This window comes from Sinocyclocheilus rhinocerous, unplaced genomic scaffold (genome assembly GCF_001515625.1).
Source record: "Sinocyclocheilus rhinocerous isolate Xijiao unplaced genomic scaffold, SAMN03320098_v1.1 scaffold2322, whole genome shotgun sequence".
Classification (NCBI taxonomy): Eukaryota; Metazoa; Chordata; class Actinopteri; order Cypriniformes; family Cyprinidae; genus Sinocyclocheilus; species Sinocyclocheilus rhinocerous.
The window spans coordinates 250,213-273,389 of NW_015663225.1; the positions used below are offsets into that span (position 1 = coordinate 250,213).

Here is a 23,177-nt window from a genome sequence, read left to right on the forward strand (position 1 = left end):
GGGGGGGGGCGGGGGTTTGTCTATATTTGTAATATTTATTCATTTTTATTTTTCACATTGTTGACCTATAGTGCGTGACAAATTTTATGACAATGTGAAAGGAAAATAATTCTAAACATGATGAACAGATTAATCAGAATTAGTTTTCCTTAATACACAAACTTGCTTATAGCCTGTTTTATCCCATGTCTCAAGAATCAGTGTCAAGTAGCTCAGAAATATGAACAATCTTTAAGTGACAGACACAGGTACAGAGTCACAAGTCTTACAGCTAGTCTGTGAGGACGACTTGTCCCGCCAAGCATCATTTAGCTGCCGATATTCCTGCTGGGCCAGGTGAAGTCGCTGTTCTTTGACCTGGTAGATCTCCTTTTGGGCACTCAATGCTTCCTGAACCACGTTCAGATAATCCCGCAACATGAGCTCCTGCTCCCGCTGCCACTGAGCCCGCGGATCCTCCAAGTGGGTGCTCTCTGTGGGAAGGAGAGATAAAAATATCTTAAATTAGTGGAATACATACACTACCGGTCAAAAGTTTGGAATCATGATTTTTCAGTGAAGTTTAATTTTTTTTATGTAATTCGACTTATAAATACACTACTGTTCAAACGTTTGTGATGTTTTTAAAATAAGTCGCTTATGATCACCAAGACAGCATTTATCTGAACAAAAATACAGTAATAACAGTAATGCAATGTTTTCATTTTTTTTTTTAAGTGTAATTTATTTCGGTGATGGAAAAGCTGAATTTTCAGCAGCCATTACACAGAAATTATTCTAACATGCTGATTTGATGCTCAAGAAACATTTCTTATTATTAATGTTGAAAACAGTTTTTGCTGTTTAGATTTCTATTTCAAATAAATGCTGTTCTTTTTAACTTTATTTTCATCAAAGAATCCTGAAAAAATAATGTATCACAGTTTCCTCAAAAATATTAAGCAGCAAAAAAACTGTGCTCATCAGTTGCATTGTTGTTAACTAAAACCATTAACAATCATTTTCAATAAATGAAATAAAGCTGAAATAAACAATAAATATTAGATGAAAAACTTGAGAAATTAGAAATGTTCTCTTGGCAATTAGCTGTAATAAAATAAACTTAAATTGAGGTAAACTACTAAAACTAACCTAAATAGAAACTTAAAAAATAAAAACGAATAAAAATGATAAAATACATAATCACATAAAATCATTAAAACTTCAACAAAAATTAAAACTGAAAATATAAAAAAACTAATTCAAAATATTAATGAATTCTATAATTGTGTAAAAATAATACTAAAACAACACTTTTAAATAGGTGTGTCCAAATATACTGGGCATTTGTAACAAATTATTTACAAAGAAATTTGTTCTAGTCATTTTTCATGAATGAGGGCCACTGAATGAATTCTGTTTTGTCTCTCAAAGCCTTGTTTTCATTTGTGTCAAATTAAATATGACACTTAATCGGTTTAAAACCACAGAATCACATATCAGACACTCTATATACTCCTGTGCATGCGTGAGGTGGGCTGAATCTTGCTCAACTTACTGGTATTGTGGTCGACATAATAGGCTCCAACGTGGGGGTCGTAGGCCTCCTCCCATCCCACAGGCAGCTCATCTCCAATACAGTCTGCAAAAGTCAGAGGCTTAGTCTGCCTGGAAAATCAAATAGAGAATCCAACTGTCAGTCAACGAACAATCACAAGGAAAACAGTGTGATGTTGGACCTCCACACTTCATGCCTGTTTTCTGTGGGGATGTCACTCCAGCATATAACTGAGAATTTGAGCGTGGCACAAGCATGTGTGGGGGGGGAGGGGCATCAGAGGAATGTCAGGCTATTCACCTCCAGTGTGCTGGCCGAGCACAATAGCCGGAAACCCAAGCCGGGCATTCCACAGGTCCTGCTGACCCATCGCCTGGAGGTTTCTGAGGCAACACACTGTGGCTCTCCAAGCCCAGTGCTTTGGATCACCGTAGAGCAATTGGGACGCTCACTTGGCCAAAAACAGCACGCTAAAACTTTTGTTAGCAGGTGTTCGCTAATGCTAGCAAAGTAGTCTGGCTGAACTTCAGTGCTTCAGTGGAGAGTGCTGTTGGCACTCGCTAGCTAGACTAATCAATTTAAAAAAAAGAGCTTGTTGGGATTTTAGAGTAAATTTAAAGAGCCTAGGGTAGGAGGTTTATCACAAACCTGATATAAGAAGGATGCTAATCATTATGCTAACCAAAGGCATCAGGTAACAATACTTTGGAAAAAAAACAAAAAAAATACTTTTAGCTTTGGGTTGAAAAAATTAAAAATATTTAGGCTATTACGTTTGTCCTAAATTACCTACTATACTCCTGACTCCTACTGATAAGATAATTTTACAAACAGGTCAATAGTTAGTATAAAAGTTATTGCACTGTACAATCCCTGAAAAATGATTTTGGAAATTGTGCTGTTTAATATATTTGTGGAAACAGTGATCTAATTTTTCAGGTTTCTTTGATGAGCACAAAGTTTAATCGGACAGCATTTATTTTAAATATTGTTATAACATTAAAAATGTCTTTACTGTCACTTTTGATCAATTTAATGCACCAAACTTTTGAACGGTATATGGTGCAGTAATGAACAACTCCTTGCAACATTTCTATATATCTTAACATATATATATTTTTTTTTTTTTTCTTAACCTGTTATGAGTTTTTCAACCACCACAAAAGATTTAAGTTTAGGTTCAGGCATTGTTTTTGTGCAGAGCAGGAATGTCATATTTCCCAATTTCGAATACTTCCACTTTCAGACTTTGAGAGGAGTATTTTCTGATGCCGTTACATCCAGAAGCAGGGTTATGCAATGAATTCAGCTCTGTGCTTCTCAGATTATCAGGAACATTCCACATTAAATCTGATGTGTGCAGCATATTTAAAGGATTAATCCATTTTAAACAAAAAATAAGTCACATAAGCCACACGTAATATATTAATTTATTAAATAAGAAACAAAATATAAAATCAAGTGGCATCTGCAAACAAATGCTTATTTTCTCAGAACTAACCACTTTTCTGAGCCATTTTTGCAATGACTTTTAACCGACTGGTGTTGAATGGTTTTCAGTGGATGTATCATTTCTCAAGTCCTCACAGGTGTCCTACTCATCACATGAACGATGGACCACCAACATTTGACAACTTGAAAGTGTCTACTTTTATATTAAATAAACTTTATAATTTTATAAAGAGTCTACTCTTTATAAGAGATACTTTTATCTTAATTTTGTATATTATATATATGGAATGGCTTGGAATTATATATCTTCAGTTCCAAGGCAAGCAGTTTCATTCAATTGATTCAAATCATCTTACAGTTGTCTGCAGCAAGTGAGCGCATGCTGTTGCCTTCCCCTTTCGATTCAAGACTTTCAAAGAGGGTGAGACTGAACTAGCTCCTTTTTCATGTTATGAATAATGAAACTGTGCTGAGAGACCCCCACTGGCCTGTTCTAAATTTAACTCTGGGAAAAGAAACTTATGCGACACAACAAAGAACATGGCTACAGTGAGAAACACGCATCTTTTTCTCATCCCATAATTCTCCAGACTCACTGACACCTCATCTGAATGGGTGACATTAATCTCGGAGCTTAAGCCTGAGTATCTGAGATCTTTAAATGGACAAGGGCCAAGGGAACTCAAAAGCTCAAAATCCCAATCCCAAAGCATGATGTTGAGATTTGCGCATTAGAATGATTAGGAAGGAATGGAATGAATATGGTGCAATGGCCTGCTTTTTTAAATGTAAAACAAAATTTGCAGAAAGGATTCAGACAGGTCTCCCGTTCTTTTCTTGACGCTCTAGTAAACCCTATGAAGTCAAAGACTCAGGACCCATGGTCTAATGCAAAATGACAAAGCACACAGTCGAGTGCAAACACAGGACATATCTAACTGATGAGTCAGACACTTTAATTCAGCGCACTCCATAAATTCCCTAGTCATTTATGAGGCTCCAACTAGCAGCACACCATGCTCAAGGTCCGACAATAAAAGCACGCTGCTACATCCCGACGACGGCCAGTCTCCTATCAGAGAGAGCGAGATAACATTCCATTTACCTGAGCGCATGCTTTCAGAATGTCACACTGAGGCAAAACAAAACAGTTCCGCCCAGTGTGGTACATGAGGGCAGGCCGCAAGAATGCTTTCTCTGCATTTATGTGGTTAGACAACATGTTTGCAACTTTACAAATACAACAAAACAAAGTATGAGGCATCTGATGTTTCTAAAGTTCTAATTCTATCATAAACAGTAGATCCAAAAGTCTGAGACCACAAATGATAATGCTTTTATTTCCAATTTAATCAAGAATTTAAGTGAAAAGTCAAAAAAATTGCATTAAATGTCTTAATATTTGGTTTACCCTGACAAATGTAATATGTAAACAAACGGCATGTAACAAACCCAATCTGGCAAAACACAAAACTGATTTAGGCCTGCAAGTCCTTCCTTCTAAAAAATTACACACTGTTGTATGATCATAATATCAGGAGGTATATATATATATATATATATATATATATGAGAATGATACATAATATCAGGGAACCAGGAAGACTACTCAAAAATACACAGCTACTCCAAAAAAAAAAAAAAAAAAAAACACAAAAAGACTCGCTGCAATAAACAGGGTTGGTCCAGTAGAGAGACATATTCTTCAAATTACTTCAATTAATTTTTAGGAGCATTTGAACATGAAACATGTGAAACAGAATCTAGCAGCTAACGAAAATTTGTTACATTTGTTTCATTTTCGGGTGATTTATTAAACAAATGTTGGTTTGCTTGTATTGGTTATTTAGCAAAAAAAAAACTACATGAAGACTAACACTAGCATTAATATTACACGTAAATTACCCAACCAAAATTTTCGAACAGTTCCAAGCAGCATATAATTAGTAGTACTTAATGTCTAGAGGGCAGGCAACACCTCAGCAGCTCTGTGCATTTGCCACAGGAAGGTTGTCAATTACCAAGCTCATTAACAAGTACACCCAATCGAATGCGATTGTCATGCACATCTTGTCAGTAAAGCCGGTTCTGTAATCAGTAGTAAATCTCTATCACGTGCTTTCAGATGGAGCAGCATTTACTACACAGAGCCATAGTTCACTGACAAGCTACACAAAATCGTGTTCATAATCGCAGATGATACAATCACGCGATTATGAACCCAAAGAAATCGTTCTGCGATTATGAAAGCTGTTTGCGTAGCTTGTCAGTGAACTACGGCTCTCTAATGTATTATTTAATGAAATTCCTGACTTTGGCCGTTGGTTTCTGTGCAGCATTTCACTCTCGACTCACACAGAAAAAGCACACAAGTTGCAAGAAATCAAGGTTAATGAAAACATGACATGAAATACAACACCTACAAATATCTGTGCACTTTCTTCACTGAGCTGAGTAGGGTTGCACGATTAATCGAATGCGATTGTCATGCGCATTTTGTTAGTAAAGCGGTTCTGTAATCAGCAGTAAATCATCATCACGTGCTTTCAGATGGAGCAGAATTTACTACACATAGCCGTTGTTCACTGACAAGTTACGCAAAAAAATCTAAATCTGAAATCGAAAAAAATCGTTCGTGATAATGACAGCTGTTTGCATAGCTTCTCAGTGAACTACGGCTCTGTGTAGTAAATGCTGCTCCATCTGAAAGCATGTGAAAATACCACATTTAATAACATGTTTTTACTCCAAACTCACTTCATAACGTCAGTCGAGTGTTTGAAATAAATCCTTCTGTGAGATGATGTGGCTTCTTACACAGAATAAGGCACACAACATATTTCATAGTATTCTAAGCAGTATAAAGGCTATGTTGATTAGCATTGCAATATTATATACTTTATTATAATAAAAATTATAAGACAAACTCAGATAAACCATGTTGTCGTAGTCGTGTGTTTATTAGTCACGTTGAATCAATGAAAGCAGTTAAATCTTCTGTTTATTCGGCAACCGTTATAGGGATTTCCTGATTTCTCCTGCGGGGCGTATTTGGAGTTTCAGCGCGAGAGCGCCCTCTGGCCTTCGGATGGAGATTTACTGCGGATCATAGAACCGTGCTTCACTGAAAGATACACATGACAATAGCAGCTTCTGCCTTATCGCGATTTATCGCCTTTGCAATTTAATTTTGATTAATCGTGCAGCCCTAGATGGAGATTTACCGCTGATTACAGAACCGGCTTTACTGATAAGATGCGCGTTAAATATCGCATGCGATTTATCGTGCAGCCCTAGTCTGCTGACAGTTTTGGGTCAGGATTAGAAATATTTGTCATTTTTAATCAGCGCCTTTGATGCACCACACTGTGCAAGAAAGACCAGCCGACCAGGCATGAGCGTGGAAACATCTGTTATGCCTCGGCTTTTGTTTCCGTTCAGTTGCTCAGCTCAATGCTGTTGACTTTTCTGCACCATTTCAGTATAAACAAAATTACATTGGGGTTAAATGGAAAAAGAGTGGGGCTGACATATCAGCTTCAAATCACCCCAAAAATCTGTCATCACATTTTCTTTATCTTTGGCGTTTTCTGCCTTTTCTTTATAATACCATTTAATTACACCCACTGTCATTCCAAACCTGTATGACTGACTTTTTTCTGTAAAACACAAATGAAGATATTTGTAAAAGATGTTTTTTGTCTACAAAAAAAGTCTTCGGGGTCCAAAACAACACTGGTCCCCACTGACTTTCAATGCATGGACAAAAATACAAACACACACACACAGAAACATTTTTCAAAATCTCTTCATTGGTGTCCCACAAAATAAAGTCATTCAGGCTTCGAACATGTTGGTGAGCAAATAATTACAATTTTTAGGTGGAATTCATTTTGACCAAAAACGCAGCTCTTGCACCAAACGAACAATTGCGGAATGCGCTGAAAACTATCTGACCATTCTTGTTAAAGTTTGCATAGCTCGGGTGCACTTTGAACCCGTTGTGCACCTTGACTCACAGTGAAACAGATTTGAGGAAATCAGCTGTGGGCTTTCGCTCATGCTAAGGAATGTGTCCCAGGTACTTGTTTACAACTTTCTGCCATCTTGGGTTTCCTGGCTACAGGCAAACCTGTTGCACCACACAAAGGGGAAAAATATGCAGTCTGATTGCTATCACTTTTCCATTTCTGTGTACTCTGTAAAATTATTACATCGGTAAAAGCTAAAAGGAGGAAAGGAAAAACACACCCGGTGCGCAATCGCTGAACATACCAAAGCTTGAGCCAGTGGAGCTTGAAAACATTCTAATATAATCTTAGGCATTCCTGCACAGATTTTGTGTTAAAGTCCAAGAGGACTTAAGTGGTAAAGCTGGCACTGATCATGGGTTCTGGATGAACAAAGCAATATTTGGATCATAGAACCGTGCTTCACTGAAAGATACACATGACAATAGCAGCTTCTGCCTTATCGCGATTTATCGCCTTTGCAATTTAATTTTGATTAATCGTGCAGCCCTACCAGCCACTAACATTAGAATACCCTGTCAACTAACTGTTGCTCAGCAGTGAGAACCAGCCATCTGAGAGATGCATGCTGGGGGATGGAGGGAGGTGGGTATGCTGTAGGGCTGCACGATAAATCGCATGCGATATTTAACGCGCATCTTATCAGTAAAGCCGGTTCTGTAATCAGCGGTAAATCTCCATTGGATGAACAAAGCAATATTTCAACATCAGAAAACACTGAAATTGAGCCTGAAATACATCCATTTTAGGTGCTTTGATGTATGTGTGTGTGTGTGTGTGTGTGTATGATTTGAGAAGTGAATTGTATTACAAAACAAAGAGGATCTGAATTATCACTGAGTCACTGAATCACAGCTGTACACATGAGTAATGGACTCAGCATGCATCTGTTTACTGAATAAGCAAGAATGCATTCCCAGAACATGCAGTACTCATCACGTACCTATCCCTTGGGTCAATCCAACTGGTGGTGTAGTTAATATGGTCTATATAATAGACCTTCCCGTCAAAATCTCGGGCCTCTTCCCAACCCTCTGGCAATGGTAACTCCTTCCTTGGCATGACCAACTAGTCTCCATGTAATTTTCTCTGTAAGTCTTCTAAATTGAGTTGAAAGCAAACCATGTGTTGCTTTTCATGGACTAGTCCAAATTTAAACCTAACGCATAAGGAAAGTGCCATTAATTAGACACAGATGTATTCCATATAATCCATGATACGGTTTCCAATATTCCAGTTCAGTTCCTGCAGCCTAAACTGAGCATTGTTTTCACGAGCGAATGCTGTTAAATGAATGGATGAGGGCGTGATGCTCTGAATCGGGTAACTTTGCCGCAAGAGTTGCGCTTATGGTGAGAAACTCTTCGTTTCTTGTGCATTCTCGGTCAAGTACGCAATACATCAATCATCTTTTCTGGCGGAGCCTGATGGATGGTTAACTTGCGCGAAACGTCAGAACGCGAAACTTTCAAAGGTCGTGCGCGAGAGTTTTCCTCCAAGAAAAGAAAACCAAGAAGCAATTTCCAAGTCCACACAATTCCCTATGAGCAGTAATTACAGCAAACGAATTAATTCCCTAGCATTATCCACAAATATTTGAGCGCGTCTAGTGGTTTTTTTTCCTCGCTCAGTGTCCGCCCACCATGTTTTAGCGACAACTGTGCTAGCCTGTTAGCCCAAAAGCTCGTTATATAGACAACGCAAACAGTTACTCCATACAAACGTATTCCGTATCTTCTCGTTTTGTCGATGCATTCAAATCACTTCCACAGCATTTCAGCAATTTCTTTTGAAAGTAGCGCGTTTCTTTCCCATTTGTTTCCTAATGTTGTCTTTTCCTTTAAGTGGCTGTGTGCGGTTCTCTCCCGTAGTCAAGCTCGGTCGCTATGCTGCGGTTGAAATGGATTACGTCATACAGGTGATAGCCGTAGCCCTTCTAGTAGCAGTGCACACAAGCCAATACAGGGTTTATAATTTCGTACGTTATAAATGATAAATGAAATTTTCTTCCTATTTATTACGTATGGGCGGTTTTGTGAACATTTATCACTTGTCCTGGAATAAGGATCAACTCTTAAGTGGATTTTTAAAATTCAGTGTGTGATAATATTAATGTGTGATAGTAATGACATCTATCACTTTTCGGAGGGGTTGAATAAGCCCCGGAATAGTTGACAAGAGAAGTAAGCTAGCAGTTAATAAATTAGCATTTAAAAAAAATAAGAATTGCGTTGTTTTTGAATTACCCAATTTAATTCATAAAATGCTTACAAATCATGATGTAAAATTCCTCAAATAAATACATGAATAAATCAATAAATATCAATCAATCAATAAATAACATTTTATTTCTATTGAAACTTGTATGTCCTGTATTTAAATGTATGTAATTACACATCTGTAATGATAAAGTTGCTATTTAGTACATTTAGAATATATTAACTTTTAAAAAAAACAACTTAAAGTTAAAATGAATATAAAGTGCTTTACGTGTGCTTTAGTAGCCTGTCAACACAAAAAAGGTGTACTTCTTTAAAGCACAACAAAATGTTATTAAATTGTAATTATTTAAAATATACTTTGAAGTAAAACTTTAAATTTGACATTATAACAAAGTACACGTTGAAGACAAAATAATAAATCAATAAAAGTATCAAATTCACTTTATTTTGACTCAACTCGATTGTACTTTCAAACGCTTGGCACGAATCTACTGATGGCAGTATTGGCAACAATGATTATTTATTATAGGCTAAATCCTACACATAAATACCAAATTAATAGGAAAAACCCAAATTGATAGGAAAAGGTGCAACATATACCATTTCCGTGGGTTTGAAACTTTTTATATATTTATTAGAAAAAGAAAGATGGACAAGCAAAATAAAAATTACGTAAATCAATAATATAAAAATAAAATAATAAAATAGCATAAACGGGCACAATATTCACGTTGTAATAATGTATCCTTGGTTGTGTGTTTAAGCATTTTTAAATCATCCTTTAGACATAACAGTTACCTTAACTAACGAATCAATGCAAAGTAATCAAGGTGTTTCTCTTTAGCTGTGTGTTAATTGCTTTTCACTCTAAATCAAAGGAACCAAAGCAAACCCAGAAGTGTGCAAAAAAGACAGCCAGGGGCGTGCAGTTGCCGTTTTAAACTGTGCATAGGCATCTCTACCAAAAAATAAAGAACATGTCCTCACCCAAATTTCAACTAAACAACGCCCTCCAACGGCGAGCAGAAGAGAGGATGACTTATTCGACGGTTTTAACTTTTTTTTTTTCTTTTTTGTCTGTCTCTGTTTGTTTTGTAATTTGCTTTTAAACCAAAAATGTTTCAGTATACACCATAGTTTTAATGTCATACACATGCCACGGTACAACAACTGATCTATATAATTATATACAATACAATTTTCAGACAGCAAATTTAAGTTGAACTGTAATTTATTATTGTTGTTGTTATAAATATTATTAACATACGAAACAATTTTTTTGCAATCTCAAGACAGTATGGTTTCTCCGCCCCTAGTCTCTCACCCGCTATAAGGAAACTGGGCGCGTGCTTTTCAAAACAAGCAGGGCGAATCACGTGCACTGCAGAGCAAAAGTAGCAGCTCGCGCACCGAACTTCAGGTGAGCTCATGGTTGTACTGCGTCATATCTCCGTGGCGTTCAGCGCCGATATCCAGTAGGGGTTCAATCTTCAACTGGCTGGCAGGAGCCGCCACTGACAGGGCACGTGACCTGCCAGGTCACATGACCTGTCAGTGGCGGCTCCTGCCAGCCAGTTGAAGATTGAACCCCCTCTCCCGATATGGCTGCGGTCGGGACCGCGCTGTTTATCGCACTCAATCTCTTTGATAAAAGACGGGTATGGACACCAGAGTCAGACTACTACACGTTCCGAGAGGTGAGTGTGAAACGAAAGAAACAGTTTATCTTTTTATGATGCCGCCTATCGCACGTGATAGGTAGAGACAATCGTCAAGGGAACTCTCAGTAAATTGAACTGTAGGTATTCATGTGCATTCAGGTTATATTATTATTCTTAAAATGTACTTTTTGAGAAATCATAGTATAGATAAAAGTAATCCTGTTTGTCTTATTATCTCATTTCTCTTTATTTGTAATGGATTTTTAATATTTCTCACTAAAAGTTCAATATCCATCTGCATGAAAGACTGTTGCAAACGTATTATTGTTTATTATCAAAAAAGAAAAAGAAAAAAAAACGATATTTAGATATAGTTTCCTCTAAATATAAATAAAGCGCATATAGTTCCCAAGGCCATGGAATACTCTATAATATCATAAAATTATCTTAAAGACATGGACATTTCTATAGGCCGAGTGAATATAAATATTAGGTTATGCTCAGCTCTATAATATTTCAGTCAGCAGCTAGGTATTGATCTTGGAAGAGATTGCTTTCAAATGATGTTCAGTTGTTATTTTGAGTCGGTTCATTTCAATGAATCAGTCAAACCTGTAAACAAAATATTCTGAACTATTCATTAGGGAAAGATCATGAAAGTTCATTGGCCAAAAAAGTATATGGATTATTCATTATGAACATAAAGTTGCAATAATACACTTACAATAATACAGTACAATTTGTACTGTATGTGCCACACAATCTAGTATGGTAACATTTGATGTAGAGTGCAACAGAGTAGCCAAAGTAACAGAAAACGAGTCAGTCTGTCTGTTTTTACACAACTAAGACACTAATTAATGATACCAAGACTCTGACTATTTGTACACAGAATTGCATAATTAATTCCGGCAGCTTGCGATAAAATCCCAGCACCACACTCTGGATAAGCAGACTCTAAATCTAATTCTGTTCCATTGCTCATTTCACTCCCTTCTCTTCCATGAACATGTATATATTTAGGAGGAGGAGGAGCACAGTGAGAAGCAGGTGCTTGTTCTTGGGTTGGACGGCGCTGGTAAGAGCAGCGTTCTGCAGGGGCTGAGTGGAGCGGGCTCCAGGACGGGCTGTCGACCCACACGTGGCTTCAACTTCATCAGCCTACACACACCTGCATGCCAGCTGGACTTCTTGGAAAGTATGGATCAGTGCCAGACCACCCTGTTCACTTGCATACATTTGTGAGGAAGAAGTACAATTTAGCAAAGTTTTAAAAAGAGTACTTTTACAGAAAGAATATACTTTAAAAGAATACTTTAAAATGTAATGTTTTCTGACACTTAATTGCATGTTATTTAAATTAAAATATACAGTATTATAGTTTAAATTTATATTAAATGCAACTTGAGTGTAAACTTGACAGTGTTTTAGCCCATTTAAGTAGGATTATGTACATCTTTACATCCATATATGTAATTTTCTTAACACTTTTGTCTTGTAATGGCTAAAGTGTTATGCTGAATGTATTACGAAACGTAGTTAATAAAACTGTACTCTCTTAAGAACACTTACATTGCCTTTTATTTCATTGATATTATGTTATCTGTAAGTTCAGTTTTTTAAATTTGAAGTACACTACTAGTGCACATTCAATACAATTAAGTGCACTTCTTTTTCACAACAGTATGCTCCTATTTCTCATGTGGGATACTTTAATTCTTGCTCTACAAGTAATAATGATTCAGTTAATGCCTTATTGCCTAAAATTTATTATTTTAGAAAAGCCTGTTCATCTTTGTCTATGGCAGTAATAACACATCATACAGTCAATTCCTGTTTTGATTATCTTTTCCCATCAGTTGGAGGTGGTGAAGACTTGCGAATGTGCTGGGTGGATTACCTAAGGAGAACACATATCTTGGTGTACGTGGTGGACTCATCTGATAGAGGCCGGCTCCCTCAGGCCAAAGACGAGCTCCATCGATTACTTAAAGCAGACACTGATATTCCAGTGGTGGTCTTGGGAAACAAGCAGGTAACCAAAGGTTCCATATTGATTTCCTAGATCTTTAGCCTCTATTTTTTTTTTTTTGAGTTAAAGGGATAGTTTACAGTAAAGCTGCTTCTATAAATATAGGTAACTTGATTTGATAGTTTGATGATTTGATACTCGTACAAAGTCAAAGGTGTTTAAAACAACACTGGACCCAGTTGACTTTAATTGTAAGGACAAACATCAAATTAACATTTCAAAATATCTCCATTTGTGTTCTGCAGAAGGAAGTCATACAGGTTTGGATATTAATTTTTGGGTAGACTATCTCTTTAATAGAGTACCATGCACCCTGATTTATTTTTCAGTGTGAATTTGGACTAAAATGCTTTTTATACCCTCATCCAGGATAAGCCCGACGCTGTTAGCGTCCCGGAGCTGCGTGAGGCTCTCTCCCTGAGTTCAGTAGCTGATCAGAGGAAGCTTTTCCTGCTGGCTGCTCAGTTGGAATCTGACGGATTAAGCAGAACCTGCAGCCTCCAAATGTTCCAGGACCTGCTTCTGACGTTGGTATGAAACCAAGCTCCCATTTGAAGGTTGGCACTACTGTGCCAGAAAGGACTGGCAAAGGGATCTTTAGTAATGAGTGAGCATTCGATGTATTGGTTTCATCATTGAATCGTGCGAGGAGTAAGGAGCATTTGCGTCATAATGCCACTGCTGTGACATTGAAGGAGTTGAACAAACACTTTTTTTTTTAAATTAGTACTGTTGCCATTATTGCTGCTAGTTACAATGTACAATATCTCACTTGTCATTAATAGGATTATTATATTCACTATTACTAAGAGCACATTACATATGCTTTGAATCTGCATGTGGAGTCAACTTGGTTAAAGAAAGAAACTTTTCATTTTGCCTGAAAATTAATATTTCTTGTTCATGTTTCTCATATTAATATATCCTTCCTTTAAACTATCTATCTATCTATCTATACATACATACATACATACATATACATACACACACACACACACACACACACACACACACACACACACACACAAACACATATATATATATAGTGTTAAAGAAGTTTTTATATAACTCTACACACGTATGCACAAAATTAATACTTTTTTTAGTATTATATTTTGTACATATGTATAGAATAGGATCACCCATTTTTAGGAGGGGGCTGATCCTTTTCCAACTCAGTGATTTTGTTTTTTTTATTTAATTTTATTTCTTTCTGACATGTTGGTGTTATATCTTTCACTTGGATGTTATTAAGTTGCACTGAGTAAATACAGCTGGATAAAACAAAAACTGTGTCCGTTTTAGGCTGCAAAGCTACAAAATGTGATTATTTAAAGGGGGGTGATTCTTTTCTATACCCACTGTGTGTGTGCATGTGTGTATATATATTTTATACATATATATATATATATATATATACACACACACACACAATGTATGTATGCTGTAATTTGTTTTTAATTATTGAAAATATAACCTTTCTGTCTCTTTGGATTTTGAGGTGGAATAGGTACATTCCGTGAGATTAACCTAATTTATCCATGGATGCCAGATTGTGTGGTTGACAGTGGATACCTCAGATCATTCTCTTTTCATAACTGTGATATATGCTTCAATTGGAGATTTTGTTTTGACGTTGCACAGTTGTACAGCCGTGGCCAAAAGTTTTGAGAATGACACAAATATAAATTTTCACAAAGTCTGCTGCCTCAGTTTTTATGATGGCAATTTGCATATACTCCAGAATGTTATGAAGAGTGATCAGATGAATTGCAATTAATTGCAAAGTCCCTCTTCGCCATGAAAATTAACTTAATCCAAAAACATTTCCACTGTATTACTGCCTTGCCACAAAAAGGACCAGCTGACATGTCAGTGATTCTCTCATTAACACAGGTGAGAGTGTTGATGAGGACAAGGCTAAAGATCACTCTGTCATGCTGATTGAGTTAGAATAATAGACTGGAAGCTTTAAAAGGAGGGTGGTGCTTGAAATCAATGTTTTTCCTCTGTTAACTATGGTTACATTCAAGGAAACATGTGCAGTTATCATTGCTCAGGAATGGCAGAAGGCAGGTGTGAGTGCATCTGCATGCACAGTGAGTCGAAGACTTTTGCAGGATGGCCTGGTGTCAAGAAGGGCAGCAAAGAACCCACTTCTCTCCAGGAAAAACATCAGGGACAGACTGATATTCTCCAAAAGGTACAGGGATCGGACTGCTGAGGACTGGGGTAAAGTCATTTTCTCTGATGAATCCCCTTTCTGATTGTTTGGGGCATCCGGAATAAAGCTTGTCCGGAGAGGAAAAGGTGAGCACTTCCATCAGTCCTGACATTCTTGTAATTGTACTTCAGTATACCATAGTAACTTCTGACAAAAAGATCTAAAAACACTGTAGCTGCAGACTTCGTGAAAATTAATATATGTGTCATTCTCAAAACTTTTGGCCACGGCTGTACAAAAATAAGGCCTCTTCACTGTGAAATCAATGTGGTCTGGTTATGCAAGTGGTTTGAATTACCATCAACAAGAGCTAGTGGTATGGAGGGAGAACTAAATTAAATTAATCTCGCATTCAGTCTCTTGAAAACTATGGCTTAAGCCAGAGCTCAAATGGACAAATGAAATGCCTCTATGAATGCAAAAGCATTGTTTTGTCTTATAGTGAGGGTTTTACAATGCTGATAACTCAGAACTCTTATATTATTGATAATCCTGGAGAGGAAATGTGTGGCTAATAATTTGATATAACTTGTATAACAGCTGTTGACAGATTCAGACTTCTTATTCACAACCAGTCATGCGCATTTTATTTAGCATGTGACAATTCTAAGAAACAGTGATGAAGCAACAATATCTAGAGAAGCACTACTGCCGTGCAAATATGAACAAATCTCTGTAATTATTGTGTCTTAAATCAATGTTCTGGGTTCAGCTCTATCAACAGCATTTTTGGCATAAAGTTGAATGCAGAAAATATCTGACTTGTTGGTTTTGTGTTTTTTTTATTCCACAAAATCCTATGGCTATACTTTTAAAACTTTATTATTTTATTATTGGTGTATTAATTATTTTCTTGGGAAAAAAATAAACTTAGGTGCGGTCACATTTACAGTTGCTCTGTAGGAAAAATCACAATTTCAATAAGAATCTGCATGATCTGTAATTTTGCATAAGAGTGAAACATTTCTGTGTGCATATTTCAAGTCAGGTTTGCAATTTTCCACATGAATTTGCAGCAGTGACTAACAGAATGCTGCTTGGTTTAACTGTGCATTGCTACTAACAGTGGACCTTTTTTTTTTTGGCAAAGTTCTACTAATCTGACAGCGTTTTTGTAACAACATTAAAATAAATAATAAATGTTTAATGTAAATGTATAACCACAATAACGCTCTTTAAGAAACAACTCTAAATTATTTTGAGATAGCATAACTTGTACTGAACCCAGATTCTTTTTCTTTGTTGCATTGTATTGAAGAGTTCTTTTCACACCTGTGTTTTATATTTATATGCCAAAACACATTAAACTTACCCATTAATATGTCAGAATTCATACTTCACAAAAAAAAAAAAAATACAAAGGCGAAACTTACATACATCGGAAAATTCTCAAGTTGCTCACTAGATTCATATACACATCATTTAAAAGTTAACATTCTTAAAGAATGTTGGCATAGTAGAAACAAACTGTTGAAAATCTCCTCTCTGTGTAAACACTCATCCTTAAGACTCCTCACATTTGCAACACACATGACAGATACTAAGGTGATATTCTGATATATATCAGTTTGAGACACCAGTTCTTCGCTGTGACATCACGTAGACTTCTGAGATTGCAGAGATGCAATGAACACAGCATATTCCTCAGGATGAAACCATTTGTATAATTCCACTTTCCGTTTGATCTGCTTTGGTGTGTCCTGATAGTAGTTTTTCTCATCCCTTGCCATTGCCTGAAATGCCAATAAAACACAATCAGTTATGTGATTGTGAACTATCAAAGGAGTCCTTTTTTAATGTCTGGGACGATCATTGATATATACAGCTCTCTTTTACCTTATAATCCTGATTGTGTTCCTTCACCATGTATTGAACATATTCAATCATGTCAGTGGAGCATATGGTTCTGTCCTCGCCACGGAGACTGGCCTCTACCTCCATTGCTGCAATTTAGACAACAAATCATATTATGCAGCTCATGAAAATATTTATAAATTACAAACCCAGCTGAGAACCACTAGTTTTGATGCATACTTTCAATGACGTACACTGTAAAAAAACTTCCGTAAAATTTACGGTAAAAAACGGCATTTGTGGTTGCCGGAATTTTACTGTAAAAACTACGGTAGCAACGTTTTACAGTTTTAACAAATATACAGTCAAATACCGTAATTTCATTAACTGATATAATGTTAATATATTACCAACCTATTGAAGTACTGAAATCTGTTTTGTACCTTTGTAATACACTGATAACCACCAAATGCAGGTGGTGATGTATGTCCAATACATGTAATGTCCGATACAGTTTTTCACCGTATATAGTAGGGGAATTTACCGTTAACCATTTAACAGGTTTTTACTGTAGCATTTTTACAGTCTTTTACCGTTAAATTCACGGTCATTTTTTACAGTGTAGGGTTTTAAAACATTTGTCTCCACTGGTTTACTTTCCATATCCTGAAACATCAGTTAAATGCATTAAGTTATCATAAGCAGAAAGGATTTGTATAAATACATTGTGGCATAGTGATTCAAGCTTAGTACTTGCCTTTTTGTTTTTAATAGGAAGCATACCCTTCATCCCAAGTGACAGCCCCATGTCTTGTAGATTTTGCTTTACTGTTTTGTGTTCATCCCAAGAATTACGTATCTGAGGACTTCAAATCCGCCATGTTAATCAACCCATTGTATGACAAACTTCATAATGCATGACTTTGTGGAGTACAAGTCAACAACAGACGTTTCAAATGACAGTAACCTTTAAAAAAAAGCATACACTTGAGCATACTTTTAAAAATAGTACTTATATAAACACATCTCGTTATATGTTATTTCATAATAACTGCTAAACTGCCGAATTTACAGACAAGTATTTATGGTAAACTAAAATATACACTGGATGTAATTTCTGTTGAAACGTTTATGTCATGCATTTAAATACATTTGTAATGACGAAGTTGCTATTTAAAGTTTATATATGAACTTTAAATGTAATATCGATTTACACACTATAGTTAAAGTTATGTTAGTCAACAACAAAATAGATGTAATTTAAAGCGTGACAAAAGATTATTAAAACCATGATTTAAAAAAGTGCACTTTTAGAAAATGTACTTTTGTGGCATGAAAGTGTACTCTCTTTAAATAACACTCAAGTGGCCATTTATTGCATTAAAGGGGTCATATGATGTTGCTAAAAAGAACAGTATTTTGTGTATTTGGTGTAATGAAATGTGTATATGCGGTTTAAGGTTCAAAAAACACATTATTTTCCACATACTTTACATTATTGTTTCTCCTCTATGCCCCGCCTTTCTGAAACGCGTCGATTTTTACAAAGCTCATCAGTCTGAAAAGCAAGGTGTGCTGTGATTGCCCAGCTATCCAGTGCGTTGTGATTGGCCGAATACCTCAAGCGTGTGACGGAAATGTTACGCCCCTTACCATACTGTGATGCCCTGTCCTGGCCGGAGCGACGAGACGTAACCAATAAAACCCATTACAAACGAGGCATTTGTTGCATCCAGTGGGGACATAATTATGGATTATAATGACTTATATTGTCTTTTTACGCGTTGCGTTGCATCACGCCGCGTAAACATAAAATCCTGTCTGCATTTGTGATCGGAGAAATGACAAACAACAAGTGCTACTCTACAGTGCCCAAAAAACTTGCTTTAAATATATAAAATATAAAAACTGTTTAAATATAAAAAACTTACTTACAGTCTTTGAGTCAGAACAGCCGGCATTGTAGTCTACTCTCCCAGGATCAGGAAACGGTCCTCCATAAAATGTGCTGCACACATCTGAATATTTGGGTTGAAGTGTTCTGAAACAGTGTTGTAAATACAACTTAACCACTGATTTCTAGTCGTGTCCATTTTTGGAAGGCCAAACAAAGTAGTTTTCGCTTTGACCCCTTTAATTTTACATTGTCTGCAAGAGCCATTTTAAAAAATATATTCCTTTAAGCTTTAAAATACACTACAAGTGCACATTCAATACAATTAAAGCGCACTTAATTTTTTTTACAAGAATAGGCAGCAAATTAAAAAGTAATTGTAAAAAAAGGTTGTTTGTATAGCAAAAAAAACTTTCTAGTTGGCATGTAGTATGTACTTGAATTTACCATTCTATATGCGGTTTCTCCTTCCTTCCTTATCTTCTTTTTCAGATTATTTTTGTTTTTATTGTAATTAAACTTACAACGATTAGGCTACGTGATTTTTTGGTTTTATCCATTACTGTATAATACACCAGTTAACCACAGTCTTGACTCTGTAACACGCGTGCAGTGTTGCCAGATTGGATGGACGATTTCCAGCCCAAAAGCTCACAAAAACCCGCCCAAAACTTTAACTGTCAAAATAATGTTATAGAATATGTAAATCAAGGTTGATAAGGGCCATTTTAACTCCTTAAAACAAAATATTGACGACAAAATAAGATAAATTATAAATAAGATAAATTTCGCAGGTAAACGGATCAAATCGGGGCGAATAGCCTACATTAAAGAGAATTATTAGGTTACCGAACATGAATAAAATATGCAAGCAGACACTGTCAAAACGGCAATCATGAAATTAACCGATACCCTCGAAACAACACATGCATGATTTTCAATGTCAGCAGTCAGAATAATCCAGTTTAAATGCAAAAAGTGCCCAATATAAGTGATAGGAAAAAGCAACGTAATTAGCAGGTATTTCACACTCGTTCATGCGCACACCATGACAGTCAACTCAAAACTGTGTCATTCATTGATACTTAATTATAATCCGACAATTAAAAAAATAACAACAACAATAATGCGCTTACCTTCGGTGTCGCTCTATAATTTTACACAGAACTAGAGGGAGGAAGCCTCTTGTTAATTTCATATTGTAGAACATAATACAGAACTTTGCACAGTCAAAACTAAACAAGTAGCAGTTTTCAAGGATTTATCAATCTGGCCGTTTAAAAGATAAAAGACATGATCGTATAACCCGACATATTTAGTTTCGGTTATGATTAATTCAAATGTGCTCTGATTTCGGAGTTGCAGTGATAGAGATTTTAATAATCAGTGTAACAGTTTTACCTCTAGATGGTGTTATAAACTAAGCAGTGTTATAAACTAAGCATTACAAAACTCAAGTAATTTAAAACTCAAGCAAGTTTTATTGCATTTCATTTGCAGATCATTTAAATACAAAGCTTCACCTGGTATGTGCTGTGGCACGCCATATATCTGGGAAAAAAATGTTTATCATCAAAGAAAGACATGACAGAAGGGTGCGGGTTCGAGTCTCAGGTCCGGCAGGAATTGTCGGTTGGGGGGAGTGAATAACCAGCGCTCTCTTCCACCTTCAATACCCCGACTGAGGTGAGTGCAAGGCACAGAACCCCCAACTGCTCCCGGGGCCCCGCAGCATTGGCTGCCCACTGCTGCAGGTGTGTGTGTGTGTGTGTTCACTACTGTGTGTGTGCACTTGGATGGGTTAAATGCAGAGCACAAATTCTGAGTATGGGTCACCATACTTGGGCACACGTCACTCACTCACTCACATTGATAAATATACAGCGACCAGCTTATATATACACATCGATATACTGTTATAAAACTATACTGAATAATAAACAGATTATGCGAGATTCGGAAATATTATAGAATTTTACCAAAGACAAGTGCAAACGTGTAGATCGTAGCTATTGGTAAACTAGCAAATAAACTAGCAGTCTGATTGTGACAACGAAACCTACTATTGTACTACTGTTAACCTACTACTTTTTTTTTTTTTACGTTTGATAGTTGTTTGATTTATTTTTTATTTTTTTACCACATAAAGCAAATATACAAACAGGACAACAATAATGGCTATTGCAATTATTGTATATATTACTATATACACAACAAAATAAATAGAAATAATCAAAATAACAAAAAGCATGCATTCATACAAGAATGAAACATACTGAAACATTATTTTTCCGTAGTATATAAATGATTAGAGAAATTAAAAAATTACATATTCTCTTATTTGTTATTTGGTATTAAAGTAGCTCAGTTTAAATGTATTGTATGAATTGCCCTTACTATGGAATAAAAAATACGGGGCGTCTATTTACATTTAGTTAAAAGTGGCTATAAACCATCAGCTCCAGTGGTGCAGATGAATAGGCACGTGTTGTTGACTTTTTGACGCGATCGACCCGGGTTCAATCCCACCTTTTGCCAAACTTTTTTTTTCTCCCTTTTCAAATCTCGTATCACATCGTAAAGGCATTTATTTTCAATAAAAATTAAGGAAATAATCAAAAAGTTGAAAATAAAGATGAAAATTACAGGCCTCTCTCATCTTTTTAAGTGGGAGAACTTGCACAATTGGTGGCTGACTAAATACTTTTTTGCCCCACTGTATGTGGGGGCGTGTTCGAACGAGCCGTTTTAGGTAGGTGTGGCTAACTCTTAACTTTTATAAAGAATATCTCTTTGGATTTGAGACTTTAGTCTTTGCAACTTTACAGATCTTCTTTATGCACCAAGAGCTTGTAACACTCTAAAGAGAAAGGAAAAAATGAAATCGCATCATATGACCCCTTTAATACGAAGAAGTGGCACTACCTAATGTCAGTATAATTTCATAAATATTCATGAGCTAAGCTTGGGCCATAGGACCAGAGCCACCAAACGACTCGAATTTGCCTTTTTGCACTGGAATTTAAAAACATTTTCTGTATTTTAACCATAAATACTACGCTAATTGTAATATAAATAAGCATATTATAATTTTTTTAATGCTGTCTCATCACTCCCCAGAATAAAATGCGATTGTAAAACTTAGTCAGCGTAGTTATCAATACACAATCAATGCACATGATGTGTTAATAATCAGTAGAATTTGCTGTAAATATAGTGAAACTTGTCTATCCTACTTAAACCCATTCAAACATATTGACAGCGCGGAGTTGTTTGGAACTATTGAGCTCCATGAACCACGTGACCGCGTGGCGGCGAGATCAAAGCTGTTTCTCAACGGCTCTGTCTAGGACCGTTCAAGCGGGACGCTCGAGGTTGGTTACCAAGCAACGTTAGCATGTGTCTTTAATATTCATGAGCTCAGGCTTTGCCATAGTAGGCTCTACGATCGACGTAAGTCCAAAGCTTCTGTGAGGGGAATGAGAGGAGCGACACGGCAGAGCCGAGAGTCATTCAGGGTTAATAATATTCCGCCGGGGGGGAGCGGGGGAGGACACACACATCACATAACTGCCAACCCGGCGACGAGGTTGGGCCTGCGGTGCCTGCCTGCAACCCCAGGAAACATGGAGCTCGAGAATATCGTGGCAAACACTGTTCTGCTGAAAGCGAGAGAAGGTAAGATATGACAGCCCGTCTGATCAGTCATTTTTGACAGCTGTGATCCTAAAACGCCGTGCTATCTGTCTCAAAACGATGGGGGATTCCCCCAAAGGAAGTTAGGCCAAAATGATAAGAGCAATGCAATTAATGCATGGTCTATGGTGCTTAATTATTTACGAATCACTGGCTCAAACCTGAGAATTAAACGTTGATTATGGTGTGTTGCTCGCAGCTTGTTTTGTCGTGTTCCTAAACCTTGAGCAAAAAAGATGGACCTGTCAAACAAACAAAAAAATTCATTGTTTGGATTTTACAACGTTTTTGTGAACGGTCTAACGTTAAGTCTATACAAAGGAGGAGCGATAAACACATTGTTTTCAGTAGTGTTATTGACAACAGTCGTTTAGTGCCTGTGTGCTCGAGATAAGCGCGTGAATTAACTGAACCTTTGAATTAACCGACCCTCTGATTTTTAAAAGTGTTTTTTTTTTTATTGTTAATGGCTACCTAGATGGTTAGACATCATAGTCAAAAATTCTGTCTAGTAGGGAGTTTCAGTTGTTTATCTTTTTTTTCGGCAGGTGTATTTCTCAAACATGAGGGAATCCCGCTGTATTTTCTTGCGTCCGTGTTCGACCGTTCTTGGGCGGCACACTTGGTCTACTAC

At 36.6% G+C, this 23,177-nt stretch overlaps 1 protein-coding gene and 2 pseudogenes across 1 annotated transcript in view; 1 reads left to right on the forward strand and 2 right to left on the reverse strand.

Moving 5' to 3' along the window:
• LOC107728763 (protein KIBRA-like) overlaps positions 1–8,898 on the reverse strand; it is a 50,474-nt gene extending 41,576 nt beyond the window's left edge. Inside the window, exons 1-3 of the mRNA XM_016539043.1 lie at positions 7,964–8,898; positions 1,538–1,647; positions 270–473 (exon numbers count right to left, since the gene is read on the reverse strand). Coding sequence (XP_016394529.1) covers positions 270–473; positions 1,538–1,647; positions 7,964–8,082 — 433 coding nt within the window. The 5' untranslated portion in view covers positions 8,083–8,898. The remainder of the gene's footprint in view (positions 1–269; positions 474–1,537; positions 1,648–7,963) is intronic.
• A 1,641-nt stretch (positions 8,899–10,539) lies between these two features.
• LOC107728762 (ADP-ribosylation factor-like protein 9) lies at positions 10,540–13,472 on the forward strand (annotated as a pseudogene).
• Positions 13,473–16,754: 3,282 nt separating this feature from the next.
• Positions 16,755–20,394, reverse strand: LOC107728761 (nucleolar protein 16-like; annotated as a pseudogene).
• Positions 20,395–23,177: the final 2,783 nt, after the last annotated feature.